This window comes from Tamandua tetradactyla, chromosome 8, assembly GCF_023851605.1.
Source record: "Tamandua tetradactyla isolate mTamTet1 chromosome 8, mTamTet1.pri, whole genome shotgun sequence".
Taxonomy (NCBI): Eukaryota; Metazoa; Chordata; class Mammalia; order Pilosa; family Myrmecophagidae; genus Tamandua; species Tamandua tetradactyla.
Window position 1 is genome coordinate 124,987,479 of NC_135334.1, and position 18,390 is coordinate 125,005,868.

The 18,390-nt window shown below is 41.8% G+C and overlaps 1 protein-coding gene and 1 pseudogene across 1 annotated transcript; one reads left to right on the forward strand and one right to left on the reverse strand.

Moving 5' to 3' along the window:
• The window catches only part of LOC143645292 (olfactory receptor 4B13-like), a 69,716-nt pseudogene that overhangs the window by 16,255 nt on the left and 35,071 nt on the right, over positions 1-18,390 (reverse strand).
• LOC143643962 (olfactory receptor 4B1-like) lies at positions 14,211-15,164 on the forward strand. Its single transcript, XM_077112346.1, has one exon. It carries the CDS (start codon positions 14,211-14,213, stop codon positions 15,162-15,164), a length of 954 nt encoding a protein of 317 aa, XP_076968461.1.

The following is an 18,390-nucleotide window of genomic DNA, read 5'->3' on the forward strand; positions in this document are numbered from 1 at the left end:
ATCTTTGTCATTTCTCTCCTTCTATTTAGTTTGGGGTTAGTTTGCTGTTCATTCTCAAGTTCCTCCAGGTGAGTAGTTAAGTCTTTGATTTTTGCTCTTTCTTCTTTTTTAATATAGGATTTAGGGCAATAAATTTCCCTCTCAGCACTGCCTTTGCTGCACTGCATAAGGTCTGATATGTTGTATTTTCATTTTCATTAGTCTCCAGATAGCTACTGATTTCTCTAGCAATTTCTTCTTTGACCCACTTGTTGTTCAAGGGTGTGTTATTTAATCTCCATATATCTGTGAATGTTCTTGTTCTTTGGTGGTTATTGAGACCCAGCTTCTTCTCACTGTGATCAGAGAAAGTGCTTTGAATAATTTCAATATTTTTATATTTATAAAGACCTGTTTTGTGCCCCAGCATATGATCTATCTTGGAGAATGTTCCGTAAGCACTAGAGAAGAATGCATAACCTTATGCTTTGGGGTGCAATGACCTATATACATCTGCTAGGTCTAATTCATCATCAAATTGTTTAAGTTCTCTATTTCCTTGCTGATCTTTTATCTGGTTGTTCTATCTATAGAGGATAGTGGTGTACTGAAATCTCCTACTACTATTGTTGAAACATCTATCACTTCCTTCAGTTTCGCCAGTCTGTCTCATGTACTTTGGAGTTCCTTGATTGGGAGCATAAATATTTATGATCAGTATTTCTTCTAGGCAAATTGTCCCTTTTGTTAATGCATTGAGTCCCTCTTTGTCTATTATGATGTCTTTACATTTAAAGACATTTTTGCCTGTTATTCATATAGCTACTCCTACTTTCTTTTGGTTACAGCTTGCATGGAACATCTTTTTCAAACCTTTCAATCTATTTGCATCCATGTGTCTAAGATGAGTTTCTTGTAAGCAGCATATAGCTGAATTATATTTCTTAATCCATTTTGCTCATTTGCATCTTTTAGTTGGTAAATTTAGTCCACTAATGTTGCTTCCTATTGAAACGGAGCTCGAAATGATATTAAGGAATGATGAGAAAGAGAGAAAGAAAGGAAGAAAAGAAAGACAGACACAAATGGGTTCAGGGGGTCTGAAGCTTAACTCTACATCAGACATCAGACAACTGTATTCTTAACCAGATCCTGGTTATATACCACAGGATGTCAATAGGCATGCATGCATTTCCTGAGGGAGCAAAGTTCTTATCTTCCAGTGTTCTTCATACTTAACCGTTTGGGGTAAACATTCTCTTCCTCCCAGACTGCTCTACATAACAATCTCCACAGTTTACCGCCACCATCCGGAGGCCAGCTGCTCCCAACAAAGCCTGCAGGTCTTGTTTTAACCCTTGGCTCCTGCACACTAACATCAAAGTTATTGCTGAAAAGGCATCTGATGAATCCACCATCTTATGCTTTGGATTTTATTTGTCAGATCTATATATTCTTTTCCCTCTTTATCTTTTTATCCTTTAAGATACCCTTACTGGTACTCTCCAATTCTGTGCCCTCTTCCAGACCTCTCTCTTCTGTCTTATTTTTTCAGCTGGCAGAAGTCTCTTTAGTACTACTTGTAGGGTTGGTCTCTTCTTGACAAATTCTTTCAGCATTTGTTTGTCTGTGAAAACTTTAATCTCTCCCTCAGTTTTGAAGGACAATTTGACTGGGTGCAGAATTCTTGGCTGTAATTCTTTCTCTTTCAGGATCTTAAATATATCATACCACTGCTTTCTCACCTCCATAGTGCCGATTGAGTAGTCCAAACTCAGTCATGTATTTTTTCCCTTGCGTTTTAGTCTGCCAAAGCTGCCAGGATGCAACACACCAGAGATGGATTGGCTTTAATAAAAGGGGATTAATTTAGTTAAAAACATATAGTTCTTCAGAGGAAAGGCAGCTAACTTTCAACTGAGGTTCTTTCTTACATGGGAAGGCACAGGGTAATCTCTGCTGGTCTTCTCTCCAGGCCTCTGGGCTCCAACAACTTTCCCCGGGATGATTCTTTTCTGCATCTCTCAAGACCTGGGCTGAGCTTTGAGTGCTGAGATGAGGTATGTTGAGCTGCTTGGGCTGTGCTATGTTGAGCTCTCTCATTTAAGCCCCAGCCAATTAAATCAAACATCATTCACTGCAGCAGGCACGCCTCCTAGCCGGCTGCAGATGTAATCAGTGACAGATGAGCTTCATATGTCATTGGTTCATGTTCACAGTAACAGAACTAGGCACCTTCACCTGGTCTAGCTGACACTGGAACCTAAGCACCACACCTGCATGTAGTAGATTGTTTTTCTCTTGCCACTTTTAGGATTTTCCACTTCTCTTCACCCTTTGAGAGACTGATTAATATGTGTATTGGGGAAGGCCTATTTGGATTTATTTGATTTGGAGTTCGTTGGACTTCTTTGATTTGCATATTTATGCTCTTTATAAGGATTGGGACATTTTCCCCGATTATATCCTCAGCTAATCTTCCTAACCAGTTACTCTTTTCTTTTCCTTTGGAAACACCAATGATTCTTATATTTGTGTGCTTTTTTTTTCCTTTTTCCTTTTTTTGCCTGGGCAGGCACTGGGACTCAAACCCGGTCTCTGGCATGGCAGGCGAGAACTCTGCCTGTTGAACCATTTGTGTGCTTTTTTTGTCCATCATTTCCCTGAGATCTGATTCAAATTTTTCCATCTTTTTTGCTATTTGCTCTTTTGAGCATTTGAAATCAGTTGTCCTGTCCTCTAGTTTACATATTCTTTCTTCAAATCTTCTTTTATATGTCTTCAGTGTTTTTTTATTTGGTCTGCAGCATCTGTAGTCTGTGATAGCAGCTATTTTTTTGTTTATTCCTTCAAATTCTTCTTTATGTTCTTCTAGTCTCTCCGTGATCTCTTTCATGTCATTAGCCAGTCCACTTATTTTATTAAGTAGAGTTGTATGAACATCTTTGATTAGTTGTTCCAGCGTCTGTGTCTCCTCTGGTGTTTTAATCTGGTCATTAGGCAGGGCTCTATCTGTCTGCATTGTATACTTAGGGAACTTCTGTTGTCTTTGAGGCATGTAAATATCTTCAGAGGGTTACTCTGGAAGTTGATTTCCTTCTGCAGTCTAAAGCTTTGTGTTTGTGGGATGGATGTGCAATAGATGTGGGGCGTGGGGCAGGGCCCAACAGTCTGGTGATGGACTGTGGTGCAGGTGTATGTATGGGTTGGGGACTCTGCGGTGGTGCCTGTGAGCCTGGGGTGTGGGGCAAGGGGCTGTGGACATGCAGTGGGGGGCTGTGGGGCGAGGTGCAGCTCAGGCAGGCCTTGGGGCACAGGAGTAGTGTGCGGTGTGGGGGACACAGAGGTAGGAAGCAGGAAGCATTCCATGGGAAGCAGATGGGGGGCTGTGCAGGTAGGATGTGGGTGGGCATGTGGAGTGTGGGGGTTGTGGGTAATAGGATGTGGGGTACAGGGCACAGGGGTAAGGGAACAGGGAGTTTGGGGTGTGGGTGTGTCCTTGTGCAGGGGGAGGGGTCCAGGGGGCTGGGATGCAAATGTGTGAGTATGTAGGGGTGGGGCACAGGTCACAGAGGTTACGGGATGTCAGCCAGCCACAGGTAACATCGGGTGGGTGGGGCCCTGATGCATCTGCGAGGTGCAGGGTAGTGGGGGTTGGTGCAGGTGTGTATGCGTGTGCAGGGTGGAGGCTATGTAGCACAGATGTGCAGGTGAGCACCTGGCAGGTGTGGGAGCAGGACGCTTGTGCTGGCAGGTGGGGCAAGTGTGCATGTTTGTGAGTCAGGGGAGGTGGGTGCAGGGGTCAAGAGGTCAGTGCACGAATGTGTAGGTGCTGGGCGGGAGGCTATACCGTGTGTGTGTGTGTGTTTGTGTGCGTGTGTGTGTCTGGGTTTGGACCCTGGTGTGTGCATGCTCAGAGCCTCGGAGAGCCAGGAGGGGTGCGTGACTATGGGTCTGGGGTGGGTGTGGCCCAGGTGTGGAGGTGAGTGCTGCAGCCTGGATGCACAGGTGACCCTCTGTGGGGTCAGGGAGGGGTAGGTGGGGGTGCAGGGGTTGGGTGCGGGTAGATCTCGGGAGGGGCGGGGTGAGACCATGCGCTTGCGTGGGGGAGGTGGGTCTGGCTGGGGCAGGCGTGCGTGTGCTCTAGGGTGAGGGTGGGGCAGGCATGTGCAGCTGGGGTGGGGGCACTTGTAGTGTAGGGGTGCAGGTGACTGGGTTCAGGTCCTTGGCGTGTGGGGGTGGGGGGAGTCATGGGTGGGGCTGTGCTGATGAGGGTAGCGCTCAAGGAGTACAGCCTGGCTCACCTCCCAGCCCCCACATCCTTGTCCGGCACTCCTGAGGGCTCCTGGCTTCCGTTTGGAAAGGGGCAGGTCAGGCTGTTTGCACCAGCTGGATGGTCTCCGGTTCTCTGTGTCTCAATTCTTCGGCTTTTCCAACCAGGGCCTCCCTATGTGGGGCAGACGACCCTCCCAGGTCACTCACACCCTGGAATCACCGTCTTGGTCGCCCTCCCATCGCTTCTCTAGCTGCTCCTTGGAGCATGGTGAACTCGAACTATCCTACTCCACCATCCTCCTGGAAATCAGTTTTCTGTTTTTTTTAATTTTTTTTAAATTTTTTTTAGTTATGGCCATTCTAGTAGCTGTGAAATGACATTTATTTGTGGTTTTGGTTTGCATTTCCTTAATAGATAGTGATGTTGAGCATCTTTTCATGTGCTGTTTAGCCATTTGTAAATCCTCTTTGGATAAATATCTATTGAAGTCTTTTGTCCATTTAAAATTGGATTGTTCATATTTTTATCATTGGATTGTAGGGTTTTAAAATATGTTTTGTATGTTAAACCTTATCAGACATGTGTTTTTCATGTTTTTCTCCAATTGAGTAGGTTGTCTTTTCACATTTACGATGAAGTCCTTCCATGCACAGAAGTTTTTAGCTGTGATGACATGCCATTTATACATTTTTTTTTTTTTTTTTGCTGCTGTGCTTTGGATGTAAAGTCTAAGAAACCATTGTCTACCAGAAGATTCTGAAAATGCTTCCCTAGATTTTCCTAGGATTTTATATCCTGGTTCTTATATTTAGGTCTTCAATTAATTTTTGGTTGATTTTTGCATATTATTTGTATGTGTGAGATAGGGGTGTCCTTTCATTCTTTTATGTATGGATATCCAGTTTCCAAGCACTACCAGTAGAAAAGACCATTCTTTCCTGGTTGAATGGGCTCAGCAGACTTGTCAAAGATCAGTGATCATGGGTGTGGGGATGTATTTCTGACCTCTTAGTTCAATTCCGTTGGTCAGTATAGCTATTCTTATGTACTGTGCTGTTTTGACCACTGTAGCTTTGTAATATGCTTTAAAACCAAGAAATATGAGCCATCCAACTTTGTTCTTTTTTTTTTTAAGATGCTTTTGGCTGTTTGGGGCCCCTTACCCTTCCAAATAAATTTGATAACTGGCTTTTCCATTTCTGCAGTTAGGCTATAGGTATCTTTTTTTTGGGTGCATGGTCCAGGAATTAAACCCAGGTCTCCTGCATGGAAGGTGAGCAATCTACAACTGAACCACCCATGCATCTGCTATTGGTATTTTTTTTTTTTTTGCATGGGCAGGCACTGGGAACGAGTTATTCATATTTTGATTAGAATTGCATTGAATCTGGGAATTAATTTGGGTAGAATTGACATCTTAATGATAGTAAGTTTTCAAATCCACATACATGGAATGTCCTTCCCTTTATTAGGTCTTCTTTGATTTCTTTTTACAGTGTTTTGTAGTTTTTTTGTCTGCAAGTCATTTTCATCCTTGGTTAAATACATTGCTAGATGTTTTATTCTTTTGTAAATGGAATTTATTTCATTGTAAATGGATTTTTTTCTTGATTTCCTCCTCAAACTGCTCCTTGCCAGTGTATAGAAGCACCACTGATGTTTGTGTGTTGATTGTGCTCCCTGCCACCTTGCTGAGCTTGTTTATTAGCTCTGGTAGCTTTGCTGTAGAGTTCTATACATAAGGTCACATCATCTGCAAATACTGAAAGTTTCAATTCTTCCTTCTCCATTTGGGGGCCTTTTATTTCTTTTCCTTGCCTAATTGCTCTAGGTAGACTTTGAGCACAATGTTTAATAACAGTGGCAACAGTGGGCATGTTTGTCTTGTTGCATGTCTTAAATACTTTTACCATTGAGTATGGTGTTGGCTGTGGGTTTTTCATATATGTCCTTTTTCATCTTGAGGAAATTTTCTTTTCTTCCTATTCTTATAAGTTGATTTATCAAGAAAAATGCTGGATTTGTCAAATGCCTTTTCTGTATAAATTGAGATGATCATGTATTTTTGCTCTTTGTTTGATTAATGTGGTGTGTTACAGTAACTGATATTCTGATGTTGAGCCATACCCGGGGTAAAACCCACTGATAATGGGGTATAATTCTTAACCACTGATAATGATGTGAAATACTTTTAATGTGCTGTTGGATTTGATTTGCAAGTATTTTGTTGAGGAGTCTTGCATCTATTCATAAGAGAAATTGGTCTGTAATATTGCTTTTCTTGTCAGATCTTTATCTGTCCTGGTATTAGGGTGATGTTGGCCTCACAGAATGAGTTAGGTAGTGTTCAATCCTCTTCATTTTTTTGTAAGAATTTGAGCAATATTGGCATTAATTATTCTTGGAATGATTGGTAGAATTCACCTGTGAAGACATCTGGTCCTGGGGTTTTCTTTGTTGGGACGTTTATGATGACTGATTCAATCTCTTGCAATTGGACTGTTGAGATCTTCTATTTGTTCTGGAGTCTAGGAGGTAATTTTTGGGTTTCTAGGATTTTGTCCACCTCATCTAGTTTGTCTAATTTTTGTTTTCCATGTAGAAGTCCTTTATATCCTTGGTAAAATTTATTCCTAGATATATGAGTATTTCTGTTGTTACTGTAAATGAATTTTTTGCTTAATTTCCTTACCAGATTGTTCATTACTACTGTGTAGACACACTACTGAGTTTTGCATGTTGATCTTGTACCCAAGCACTTTGATGAATTCCTTTATAGCTCCAGAAGCATTGTTGTAAACTTTTGAGGATTTTCTCTATATAGCATCATGTCATCTGCAAATAGGAATGTTCTACTTCTTCTTTTTCAATTTGGATATCTTTTATTTTGTTTTCTTGACTAATTGCTCTGGCTAGATCTTCTAGTACAATGTTAAATTTCAGTGGCAACAGTCAACATCTTTGTCTTGCTTTTGATCTTAGATAGAAAGCTTTCACCCTTGAGTATGATATTAGCTGTGGGTTTTTCATGTATGGCCTTTATCACTTTGAGGTTGTTTCCTTATACTTCTAGTTTTATAAGTGTTTTTATCAAGAAGGGATGCTGGACTTTGTAAAATGCTTTCTTGTGAAAATTGACACGATCACGTGGTCTTTTTGCTTCACAGCATTTATGTGGTGTATGGCATGGACTGTTTTCTTAGGTCAAACCACCCTTGCGTGCCTGGAATAAATCCCACTTGATCGTGGTTTGTAATTCTTTTAATGTGCTGTTGGATTCTGTGTGCTAGTATCTTGTTGAAGATTTTTTCCTTTATATTTATGAGAGATATTTGTGCAGAATTTTGTATTTGTGTGTGTGGTATCTTTATCTGGCTTTGGTATTAAGGTGATGATGGCCTCTTAGAATGAGTAGGAAGTGTTGCCTCCTTTCCATTTTTTGGAAGCATTTTTTGAGCAGATTGGCGTTAATTATCCTTGAATCTTCTCTGATGGAGAGGTCTTGCTGTCACTTGGAGTCTGTGGGAAGACCCCCTGGGGCAGAGGGATGGGACAAGAAAAAAATTACTCTGCCCTTTGAAAAGGAGTAGGAAAGAGACCTGGACCAGAATTTTATCTAAATATAATAAGATCCAGGGACGATAAAAGTCAGGGTATAGCTACCACAGCAAACATGGTAACATATTAAAAATGCTTAGATGAGCTCATCAGGAGAGTTGATGCTGCCAGGGAAAGACTCAGTTATCTCAGGATAGGTCAATACAAATTACCAAGTGTAAAACAAAAAGGAAAGAGTAGGGACAAAAACATCAGAACAGAGTATTCAGGAACTGTGGGGCAGTATCAAACATGCTAACATATGTATACTTGGAATTTGAAAGGAGAAGAGAGAGAAAGAGAATGGGGCTAAAGAATTATTTGAAGAGATCATAGCTGAAAATTAAAAACAAAACAAAACAATGAAAATTGCCATACCACAGATCCTAGAAACTCAGAGAACCCCAAGTAAGATAAACAACAAGAGCAAGAAGAGAAAAATAAAACCACAGGTTGACACATCAGATTCTACCTACTGAAAATCAAACATAATGAGCAAATCTTGAAGTTGGCCATGGCAAAAAGACACATTATTCAAAACAGAGAAGATCTGAAATTTAGGATGTGGGAGTGAGAGGGAACATGGAAGAAATCTCATTCAATTGTCTCATTTTATGGCTGAGGAGCTGCAAACCATAGAGAAAGGACTTGGCCAAGAGTCAGCCCTTGGGCAGCCCTGCCCCTGGCCAGTCTTGTCTTTCCTTCTTTTGGTCTCATCCACCCACTGTAACTCAAAATATTGAGGTGAAACCGCTCCTAATGTCATGTCTTTAGCTTCCTCTCTCAGGGCATAACTACTAGATGTTTGTAACTTTCCAGAGTTTTCTAATTGAGTTAATTGGAGCGCATTTTGAAATTTTTCCTCACAGAGTTTCTTGGCAAAGTTTCATATTAGAGACGAGAGATTCCATGGGGGATTTAGTCCCTGATCACAGCATGTGGTTCAATTTATTTTAAATAGTTTAAGGATCTCAGTGTAGAAACACAGTCTTGAACTTATAGTAAATGAACGGGATTTCTAAACTAAAAAGGAAGATACAAAAATTCCTAATTAGTTGCTTCCTGTAGACTTTTTCTGTTCCTAAACATAGATCCAAAGTTGGCCTTGTGACAGATTTCCTGAATCTTTTCCTTTATAATTTATCCACACCGCCATAAGTTGTTTATTCCTAAACATCACGGGACCCATGGAATTTTGTAGCATGGAAGCAAGGCTTACAGCGGTAATTGGCAATATCAATAGAAATATCAGAGTACAAGAAAGGAAGTTCAGTATCACGGAATGAACTCGTTTGTGCATTGATAAGTTTATACATCAATCAATAACCTGTTGTGTGACTTTGAGAAGTCAATTAAACTCTCTGGCCCTTAGTTGCCTTATCTATAAATGGAGAAGTTTTGATTAATTCATCTCCAACTTTCTTTGCAGCTCTGAAATCTCATGGATTCGACCTGGTGGCTTGGGTGAGAGGAAGAGGCTCAGCTGATGGGAGAAGGGCCAGTGCAAATGAAGGAGTGGGTGGAAGAGTCTTGTTTTGAGGAGAGTCTCCCGTGCTCCAGGCACCCCCCTTTCAGTCGCTTCAGCCCAGGGGATCCCCCTGAGTGACGAGCTCTCACGACTGAAGGTGAATGCTTTGCTGAATGTTAGAAGAGCCTTCAGGTTCAGTTCCTTCTCTAAGGGTGACGAGTGCCCCAACAAGATTCCTGACCTACAGGTAGGTGACGCTTCACCCAGAAGGACGTTCCAGGTTGACTGAATGTAAGTGGTTTCAGATCATTGTCTGGTTGAGGGTAAATCGCTTTCCTTCACTGAGTCTCACTGTCTAGCTCTGTAAAAGGGAAGGACAGGACAGAAGGCACCCTAAAGTGTCTTCCTCATTCATATTCTAGGATTCCATGCAGTAGCACTGGGGGGCTCTTGTGGGTAGAAGAAAGGAGATCCTTGTGATGTGAAACTGATCTTGAAGCAGTAGGTCTGCTCAGCTCTCTCTCTCATGTTATTATTTTGTAAATTTCAAAATTATATCTAGTCAGTCTGTATGCCATCATTTACCTACCTAGACTTTTAAATCCTCAGCCACCTTTAATCAGTGGGTCTGAGAGTAAGAGTTTTGTTTGATGTCTTGTGGGGAAGAGGAGGTAGTTTCTTATTAACTGTGCTATTTTCTTGGGGGAAAACGGTGAAAGGAAAACAGATTGAAATGTAACAAAATATTAGGAAAGCTGAACAAATAATAGCTACCTTTTATTGAGAGCTTTCTGTTCTCCAGGCAATCCTGTAAAATGCCTTATATATTTTACCTTACATAAATCCCATGCAACAACCATGTCAAATGTGAATTTTACCACATTCAAAAATATGAAACTGCATTCCCAAGGACATACGATACTAGGTGGGAGAGTTGAGAGTAGGTGCTGAGTGAAGCGCTCACCAGCTTCAACACCACTGAAGGGTGTTCTCGGAGAGGACGAAGGAGAGTTTTGACCCGGTGTCCTCATTTCATTTGTCTCAGTACTTTAGAGCTTTGTGCACCTGGAATGTCCCTCCACTAAAAGCAGATCACTATGTCCCTCTGGAATTCATCACCTCCTCCCTCTTACTCTGACCCCATGAAATCACCTGATAGAGTTGTTTTAATTTCCACAATGGATTTTTTATTTGTTTTTCTTTTAAAAAACATCATCATGTAATTCTTTATGGTAATGTCTTAACATGAAGACTCAATATGTTGTGTGTATGTAAGAGATTTGGCATTTTGAGTGAGAGTTGAATAATTTATGCTCAAGGAACTCTGGATGACACAGAGAACAAGAAATATATACTGTGGAACATAATAATTGTTTTGATAACTATCCCCTAGGCTCATGGAAAACAAGCTATGCAGCAGAAACAATGACTCAATTGCAAGTTTGGACTTTGCCTGGTAGTAAAATGTCCACTTTTGAAATAACAATGATCTATGTTGGTCATAGCTTTACATATCTGATGAGAAGGAGCCTCATCAAGGATACATGAAGTCAACACAGACTGAAAAGAAAATGTAGACAGAGAGCTTTAGGGAATCTGTTTCTTTCTTATCAATCTATTAGTTAATCAATTTATCATCAACCAGAAGTCTCTCTATATTGAGAACCAACTCTGAGAGGGTAGCACTTGGGTCCTGAGGGAGTTCCAGGAGTAAGAAACAGACTCTGTTTGTGAACACGAACAGATGACATCAGAGCATGCTAAGCAGTATGATTAGAGAGGTGTTGCCTGGTTGTAGAGAGAGGAATGAGGTAGGTAAGGGAGACAGATGGAGAAACAGTAATTATAATAAACATGGTAAGTGCTCCATAGAAAGATACCTATTGCATGAGGGCAACTGGCTGGGAGTGGAGTGATGGGTGATGCTTAACCTGAGCACTAAAGGAAGAATAAAAGCAAGATGTGCACACCACGTGGAGGGCAAGACATCAGCAGGGCCTCGAGGTCTAGAGCAAGGAGACGTAGCTCAGAGCGAATGGAGTATAGGTTCCAGGGAGTGATGAGAATTGAACCTGGAAAGATGAATAAGGTCTTACATGCCATGCTAGTGATATTGGATTTAATCTTGTAGACAATGGCAAAACATTGGTGGATTTGAAGGCAATGCATGACTTGTTCAGGTTTGCATTTCTGAAGCAAATAATAGCCATATTTTACAGTCATGAAGGGCTTATCATGAGCTGAACACTGTGCCTCACAGCATCACTTAGATCGACTTCCGGAGTTGTAGCAGCGCTAAATGAGGGAGACTGGAGGCATCCAGGGAAGGCTTCATAACCAATGGTCGTCACCGAGTGGGTAGGATCTGGAGAGGGAGCAAAGATGGGGTTCATCAGGCAATGTGAAACACATGAGGGCTGCTCTCGTGGTGGAAATCAGCTTGCATCTGTGAGACTGTGAGGAGGCCCCAGCAGAACGGAGGTTATGCTGCTGCTCAGTGGGCCTGGGCGTTGGCTTGAAGAGGCTGGGCAGGTATTGTGGAGGGTCTTAAAGGCCAGGGGGAGGACTCAAGGCCTGATTCCCAGGCCACAGCGAGACGGAGGTGATTTCTGAGTGATGCAGGCAGGGAGGTGGGAAGAATTCTACCTCCAGTTGCAGAATAAATGGGGGTGAAGGCCAGCACATGGGGGACAGATGGAGCACATGAGAGGCTGCCGTCATCCTCGCAGGGGCTTCTGGTCCTGCCTGAAGGTGAGGCTGCAGGAGGATAGAGGAAAGAACTGGTGAAAGAGGATGAGCAGATTGTGTAAGTGTGGGAGGTGGAGGAGAGACGTGAGTTAGAGGTGTCTCTAAGGCTTCAGGCCTTAAGAATGAGCCATGTGATGATGCTGTTGTAAGCCTCTAAGATAGACATAGTTTCAGGTGACCCTCCAGACTCACTAACTGCAGTTCCAAGTCCTGTTTAAATCCCTGGGGTAGAGAAGGAAAAGGAACTATCTGAGCTTCACACTCCTCTGTACTTTGGTCTCTCACTTCCAAGAGTTGGTGGGACCAGATCATTCCCTTTAACTTGGTGTTTCCTCTAATGTTTCTGCTGTGTGTGAGGAAAGCACAATAAATGACGCTGGACAAATGTTTGTGTTGGCCATCGGTCTTTATGCCATTTCTCTAATGGCTGGATTGGCTAGCCCCCTTCTTCTCGGTGTGAGATGTGGTCACTTCCCCTCTCTTTCCTTTGGATAGACCTGGGTTTCAGCTCTGGTCCCACCACCTAAAGGTCTTTCTTTGGGCAAATTACTTAACTGTTAGCTCCGATTTCCTCATCTATGAATTTTCCACCTGTAAGTAAAAGAATTAAATGAGGGGGTGATTGTGAAGGGCTTGGTACAGCCCTGCACATAAAGTTGCTGGATAAAGGACAGCAGTAAGTGAGGTGTTGGGATGACAATGAAAATGTTCTTCATCAGGTGGCCATTAGCTTCAACTTCCTTCAGACCACTAACCTATTCCACAGTCTTCTTACGTTGTTTTGGATGCTTCCCTAATTTCCCTCCCTCTGACCCACAAGCACGCCCCAACTTGCTTCTTCTCTCCCTTTACACTGCCCTTTGGTGTCCTTCTAAGCCTATTCAATCCACAGTTGCTTCTAGTTTCTATCCAGCACCCACAGAAGTTTCTCTCAGCAGATTTTTGTCTTGTATTCACTTTCAAATCTTCACTATGAAAGAAATTTGGAGGGTACATAACCTACTTTCAGGATGGAAGCACATATAGAAGAAGGAAAATGAGGCAATTAAGAGATTCCTTAAGGTATTTTAAAGACAGGTTAAATCGAGGTAATTTTCTATCTCATTTCAAAACTGTGCTCTTTAATCACACCGCTTTGTAGCTTTATGAGGAAAAGGCTGCTTTTCCCTCTTCTTTGATATGTCTTGAATCACCTAGGCACATGGCAAAAACCTAATAAGTCATTTGGGTCAAGGAATTGAATTAAAATAAATCCTCATGGGCCACGGTGGCTCAGCAGGTAAGAGTGCTTGCCTGCCATGTCTGAAGACCCAGGTTCATTTCCCGGTGCCTGCCCATGTTAAGGAAAAAAAAAAAAAAAATCCTCACCTGCTGCCAAAGTGTTTGCCCATGGATCCAAACTTTAACACAAACAGTAGCTGAGACTATTGCACAATAGTGAGCTATACTCTGATGAGTTTTTATATGTTTACTGCACTTTTGGGAGTCAAACATTTTCTAAAAAGTTTATAAGAATTCATGAGGCTCTAGGATTGGGTGAAGTTATAGGGCCTGAGACAGTACAGAAACTTATGTGGTTCAAGTAAAGAAAATACCAAAGAGAGTCTAGAAGGGGTAAAATATCGATGAGAGTTGCATTGCTGAGGGATAAGCAGAGGAAACCACAGGTCAGGATGTTCACTTGAGAACATTTTAAGGCCAATGCTTGATGAGAAAATATGACTGGGAGAAATACTAGCAATTAATATGGATGGTTTTTAGTGCTGAAAATTTTTTTTTCAGTGAGGTGTGCTTGAAATAATAAATGATTTTGAATAAAACAATCTGATTTTAATTTTGGGTACACTCCTTATAGGGAGGCTTGGCTAATTCACAACATCTTTGAGCCTAATTTTTCTCACTTGTGATACTGGAACCATGGAAATTTTGTGAGCTTTTCTGAATAGTATCTTGAACAGGGTAGACTATTGGGTACTGAATGAGTAAACTTTTACTTATAACTAAATAAATTTATTAGCAAATCAATCAGATAATGTATGTGAAAGTTTTCTATAAATTTGCAGTGCTAGACAAAAACGAGGGATTGGTGTTATGATTGCATCTGTTTTCTCACAGGGCTCTTCTATGAATCACCTTCCCCATATGGAACCCACGGCCAACACAAATAACGTGACTGAATTTGTTTTCACCGGCCTTTTCCAGGACCCGGGGGTGCAGAGACTGTGCTTTGTGGTGTTTCTCCCTGTGTACCTGGCCACGGTGCTGGGCAACAGCCTCATCGTCCTCACCATCAGCGTCAGCAGGAGCCTGCACTTGCCCATGTACTTCTTCCTCAGCTCCCTGTCCCTGGTAGAGATCGGCTACTCCTCTACTGTGGCCCCCAAGTTCATCACAGACCTGCTCACCAAGATTAAAACCATCTCCCTGCAGGGCTGTCTGGCCCAGATCTTCTTCGTCCACTTTCTTGGGGTCACGGAAATCCTTTTACTGGTGGCAATGGCCTATGACCGCTACGTGGCCATCTGCAGGCCTCTTCATTACATGACCATCATGAGCCCCCAACTGTGTCGCGTTCTTGTTGCTGGTTCCTGGCTGGGGGGCTTTATACACTCCGTAATTCAGATTCTCATCGCCATCCAGTTGCCCTTCTGTGGCCCCAACGTGATTGACCACTACTTCTGTGACCTCCACCCCCTGTTCAAGCTTGCCTGCACTGACACTTTCGTGGAGGGGGTGATTGTGTTGGCCAACAGTGGCTTAATTGCCCTGTGCTCCTTCCTCATCTTGGTGTCCTCCTACGTCGTCATCCTGGTCCACCTGAGGAGGCATTCTGCAGAGGGGAGGCACAAAGCCCTCTCCACCTGTGCCTCCCACGTCACGGTGGTCACCTTGTTCTTTGGACCTGCCATCTTCCTTTATATGCGGCCATCCTCCACCTTCACTGGGGACAAGCTGGTGGCCGTGTTCTACACGATGATCACGCCGATGCTGAGCCCCGTCATCTACACACTCAGAAACGCAGAGGTGAAAAGCGCCATGAGGAGGCTGGGGGGGCAAGACAGAGAACCCAGAGATACAGTGAAAAGGAGAAAGTGATGAGTCAAATGTATGTCTGATCATTCTATGTTCTTAAATGGATTTTAATTTTAGTAGGATATTAGAAACCACAGGAGCAAATATAAGAACTTAATGTTACTTCTGTTGTCATTCTCCTCAGTAACTGAAGACTTCCTGATATTCTGGTATATTATTTCAAGTGCAGAGTTTTGATGGTCTTGCTGTATGTTAGGAAACCAGATTGACTCTGTGATATCCACCAATATCAGATGATTGGGCACGATGAAGACTTAAACTATGTGCAAGTGTGAAGGAGAATATTTTCACAAATGTTTTGTAGGTTAAAATTTCTCTTTCTTTGACCAACTTTCTTCATTCTTTCCTTTTTCCTCCCATCCATTCACCTTCTCTTAGTTCAATTTCTACTTGACAATATTTCATTAAAACAAGACAAAAAACCTGATCCTATGAATTATCTGGTGATATTTGCAGGAGAATGGTCCCATGTGTTCTTTGCTTCAATGTGAAGAAGTGTGCCCTGTAGATTGCATCCGAGGATTTTTGTATTCTTCTGCCTCCAGTTCTCAGCATCTAGTGCCATAGACCATGTGATCATAAATAGCAGAAAAGTCCCTGGAGAAATTTCAGCCTTTCTGAATTTTGGCCCAAAAGATACTACCTAAATTCTCTGGGTCTTCTCACTGTGCCTGCCATCCAAAAATAACACTAATATCCAAATTATAGATTTGTGTTCAGTTGAGCAGCATGGTGGTGTAATATGCTCCAGAATTCTATTCCTCCAGAATCTTTGTACCACTCCAGCCATTTCTCTCACGTCTCTGGAAAGCAGTTAAAGGCTTGGAAAACTGGGCAAGTGCTGAATTAAGAATAAGGGAACCATAAAACAGTAGGAAAAATGTCATGGCTGGCTTTTGGTTTGAAACTCCACTTTTTATATCTTACAGGATCTAAAATGAAAATTCATGAAAATGAATGATAAATCAATGCTCTTGGATTCACGATGTGTAATAAGTTTTAACTTAATTATCCTGTCAAAAGGCAGAGATTGGGTGGGCCATGGTGGTTCAGCAGGCAGAGCTCTTTCCTGCTATGCCAGAGCCTGAGGTTTGGTTCCCAGTGTCTGCCCATGTGAAAAAAAAAAAAAAAAGAGATTGTTAGAATGGGTAAAATGTATGACCCAAGGGTATGATATTCATGAGTCACCTTAAATTCAAAGACATAAGTAGGTTGAAAGTGAAAGGATGGAAAAATATTCCATATAAATAATATTCAAAGAGAGCTTGGGTAGCCAAGTCAGAAACTGTTATGAGGGACAAAATAGTCACTATATATTGATAAAGGGGTCAATTCAACAGGGAGCTATAGTATAAATACATATGCATCTAACAGAAGAGCCCTAAATATATGAAACAAATATTGACAGACCCAAATGGATATTAATCATTCCACATTAATTGTAGGAGCTTCAATAATGAATAGTACATCAAGACATCAGATAAATAAAGAGATAGAAGACTTTGATAATGCTGCAAACCAACTATACTTAACAGACGTATATCAAACACTTGCTCAACAAAAGAAGAATACATACCCTTCTCTCGGGCACATGGATAGACCATATGTTACATCACAAAACAAGTCTCAATAAACTTAAGGATAGTGAAATCAAACCATCTTCTCTTATCACAATAGAATGAAAGTAGAAATCAATATGAGAGGGAGAACTCAAAAATTCAAAAATATGTGGAAAATAAATAATACACTCTCAGATAAGAAATGGGTCAAAGAAGGAAACACAAGGGAAATTAGAAAATATCTTGAGATGAATGAAAGTGAAAACATAATATACAAAATTAAGGGATGCAGTAATGGTAGTGCAGAGAGGAAATTTATAATGCTAACTTCTTACATTAAACGGGAGGAGCATCTCCAGAGACTTCCAGGGAAGAGGCAGAGTAGAGAGCTCCTGGATGCCTCCTTCCACTAGAACAGCTCTTACAAGGTGGAAACTCTGAAATAACTGCTCTGGGACTCTGGAGGCAAGAACAGTATTCTATAGCATCCAAGGAAGAGCGGAAGGGGAAAAGGCTGATAAACGGTGGAGAACAGCGAGCTGCCCTCTCTGCGAGGAGCATCTGGTGCCTATCCCCCACCCTCACGGCAGTGCTGGGGTTTAGTCCCTGTCTACTTTGCAGGTGATGGAAAGGCACATAAAGAACCCTCTTCCTTAGGAACAGGGCTCAGCATGGTTGATCATTGATCATGGCTTTTGATAAGTGAATTTGGATCACTAGGTCCCGGCTTCCAGCTGTTGTTTCAACCCTGCCCCAGACAGGGGTGAAGACAGTAGAGATTTTTAACACAGTGCTTCTTCAGGGCTGCAGGGCACAGTTGGCTGAAGGACTGCATTTGCTGGACAGGTCAGGAAAACATGACTTAGGAGACGTGTCAAAGATGTTGATGCTCTTCCTTACACCTACTCAATCTGGAGTTTTCTGTACCCCCTTCGTGGATCCCTGGTCCTGTTTTGTCTGGGAAATGCTGACTTGGAGAAGTCCTTTCCAAGAGTTTGACCTCCAGGCAAAAGCAGCTAGGGACAATGAAAGGCATGTAAAAAAGACTATAAAGGCAGAATGAAAACAAACAGAGCAGATCCAGAGTTCCTGAAAATGAAGAGGAAAGGAAGCTTTCTCCAGGAGGCAAAACAATTTCACAAAAGTGCAGTCTTAAAAATTGTACCACATATCCAGGGCAAGAATCAGATGAAGAGGAGCTGAGAAAATCTTATCAGCTAAGAACAGGCTATTCTGAAGATCTAAGGCAGACTAAGCATCAAAGAAGAGCTTTAACACATGCCAATTAATAAAACCCTAGGTAAGAGAGAAAAACTGACCTTCAGAGTAAACTCATCAAGATAATCAGATGTCTAGACATCAGTAAAAATTTCCAAAACATACTAAGAAGCACAAAAATATGACTTAGTCAAGGGAACAAATGAAAACTTCAGTGGAGGCACAGAATTTGGAACAACTAATCAAAGAAGTTCAAACAAATCCTAAGTTAATTCAGGGAGATGAAAGCAAATATGGCAAAAGAGATGAAAGATATTAAGATAATGTGTGAACATAAAGAAGGATTTGAAATTATAAAAAGAAACATAGAAATTATTGGGATGAAAGAAATAATTGAAGAGGTTAAAATACTCTAGTGGTGTGTAACAACAGATTTGAATGGGCAGAAGTAA

Coding starts and splice junctions, on each gene's coding strand:
- LOC143643962 (XM_077112346.1), top strand. CDS start 14,211: ATGGAACCCACGGCCAACACAAATAACGTGACTGAATTTGTTTTCACC.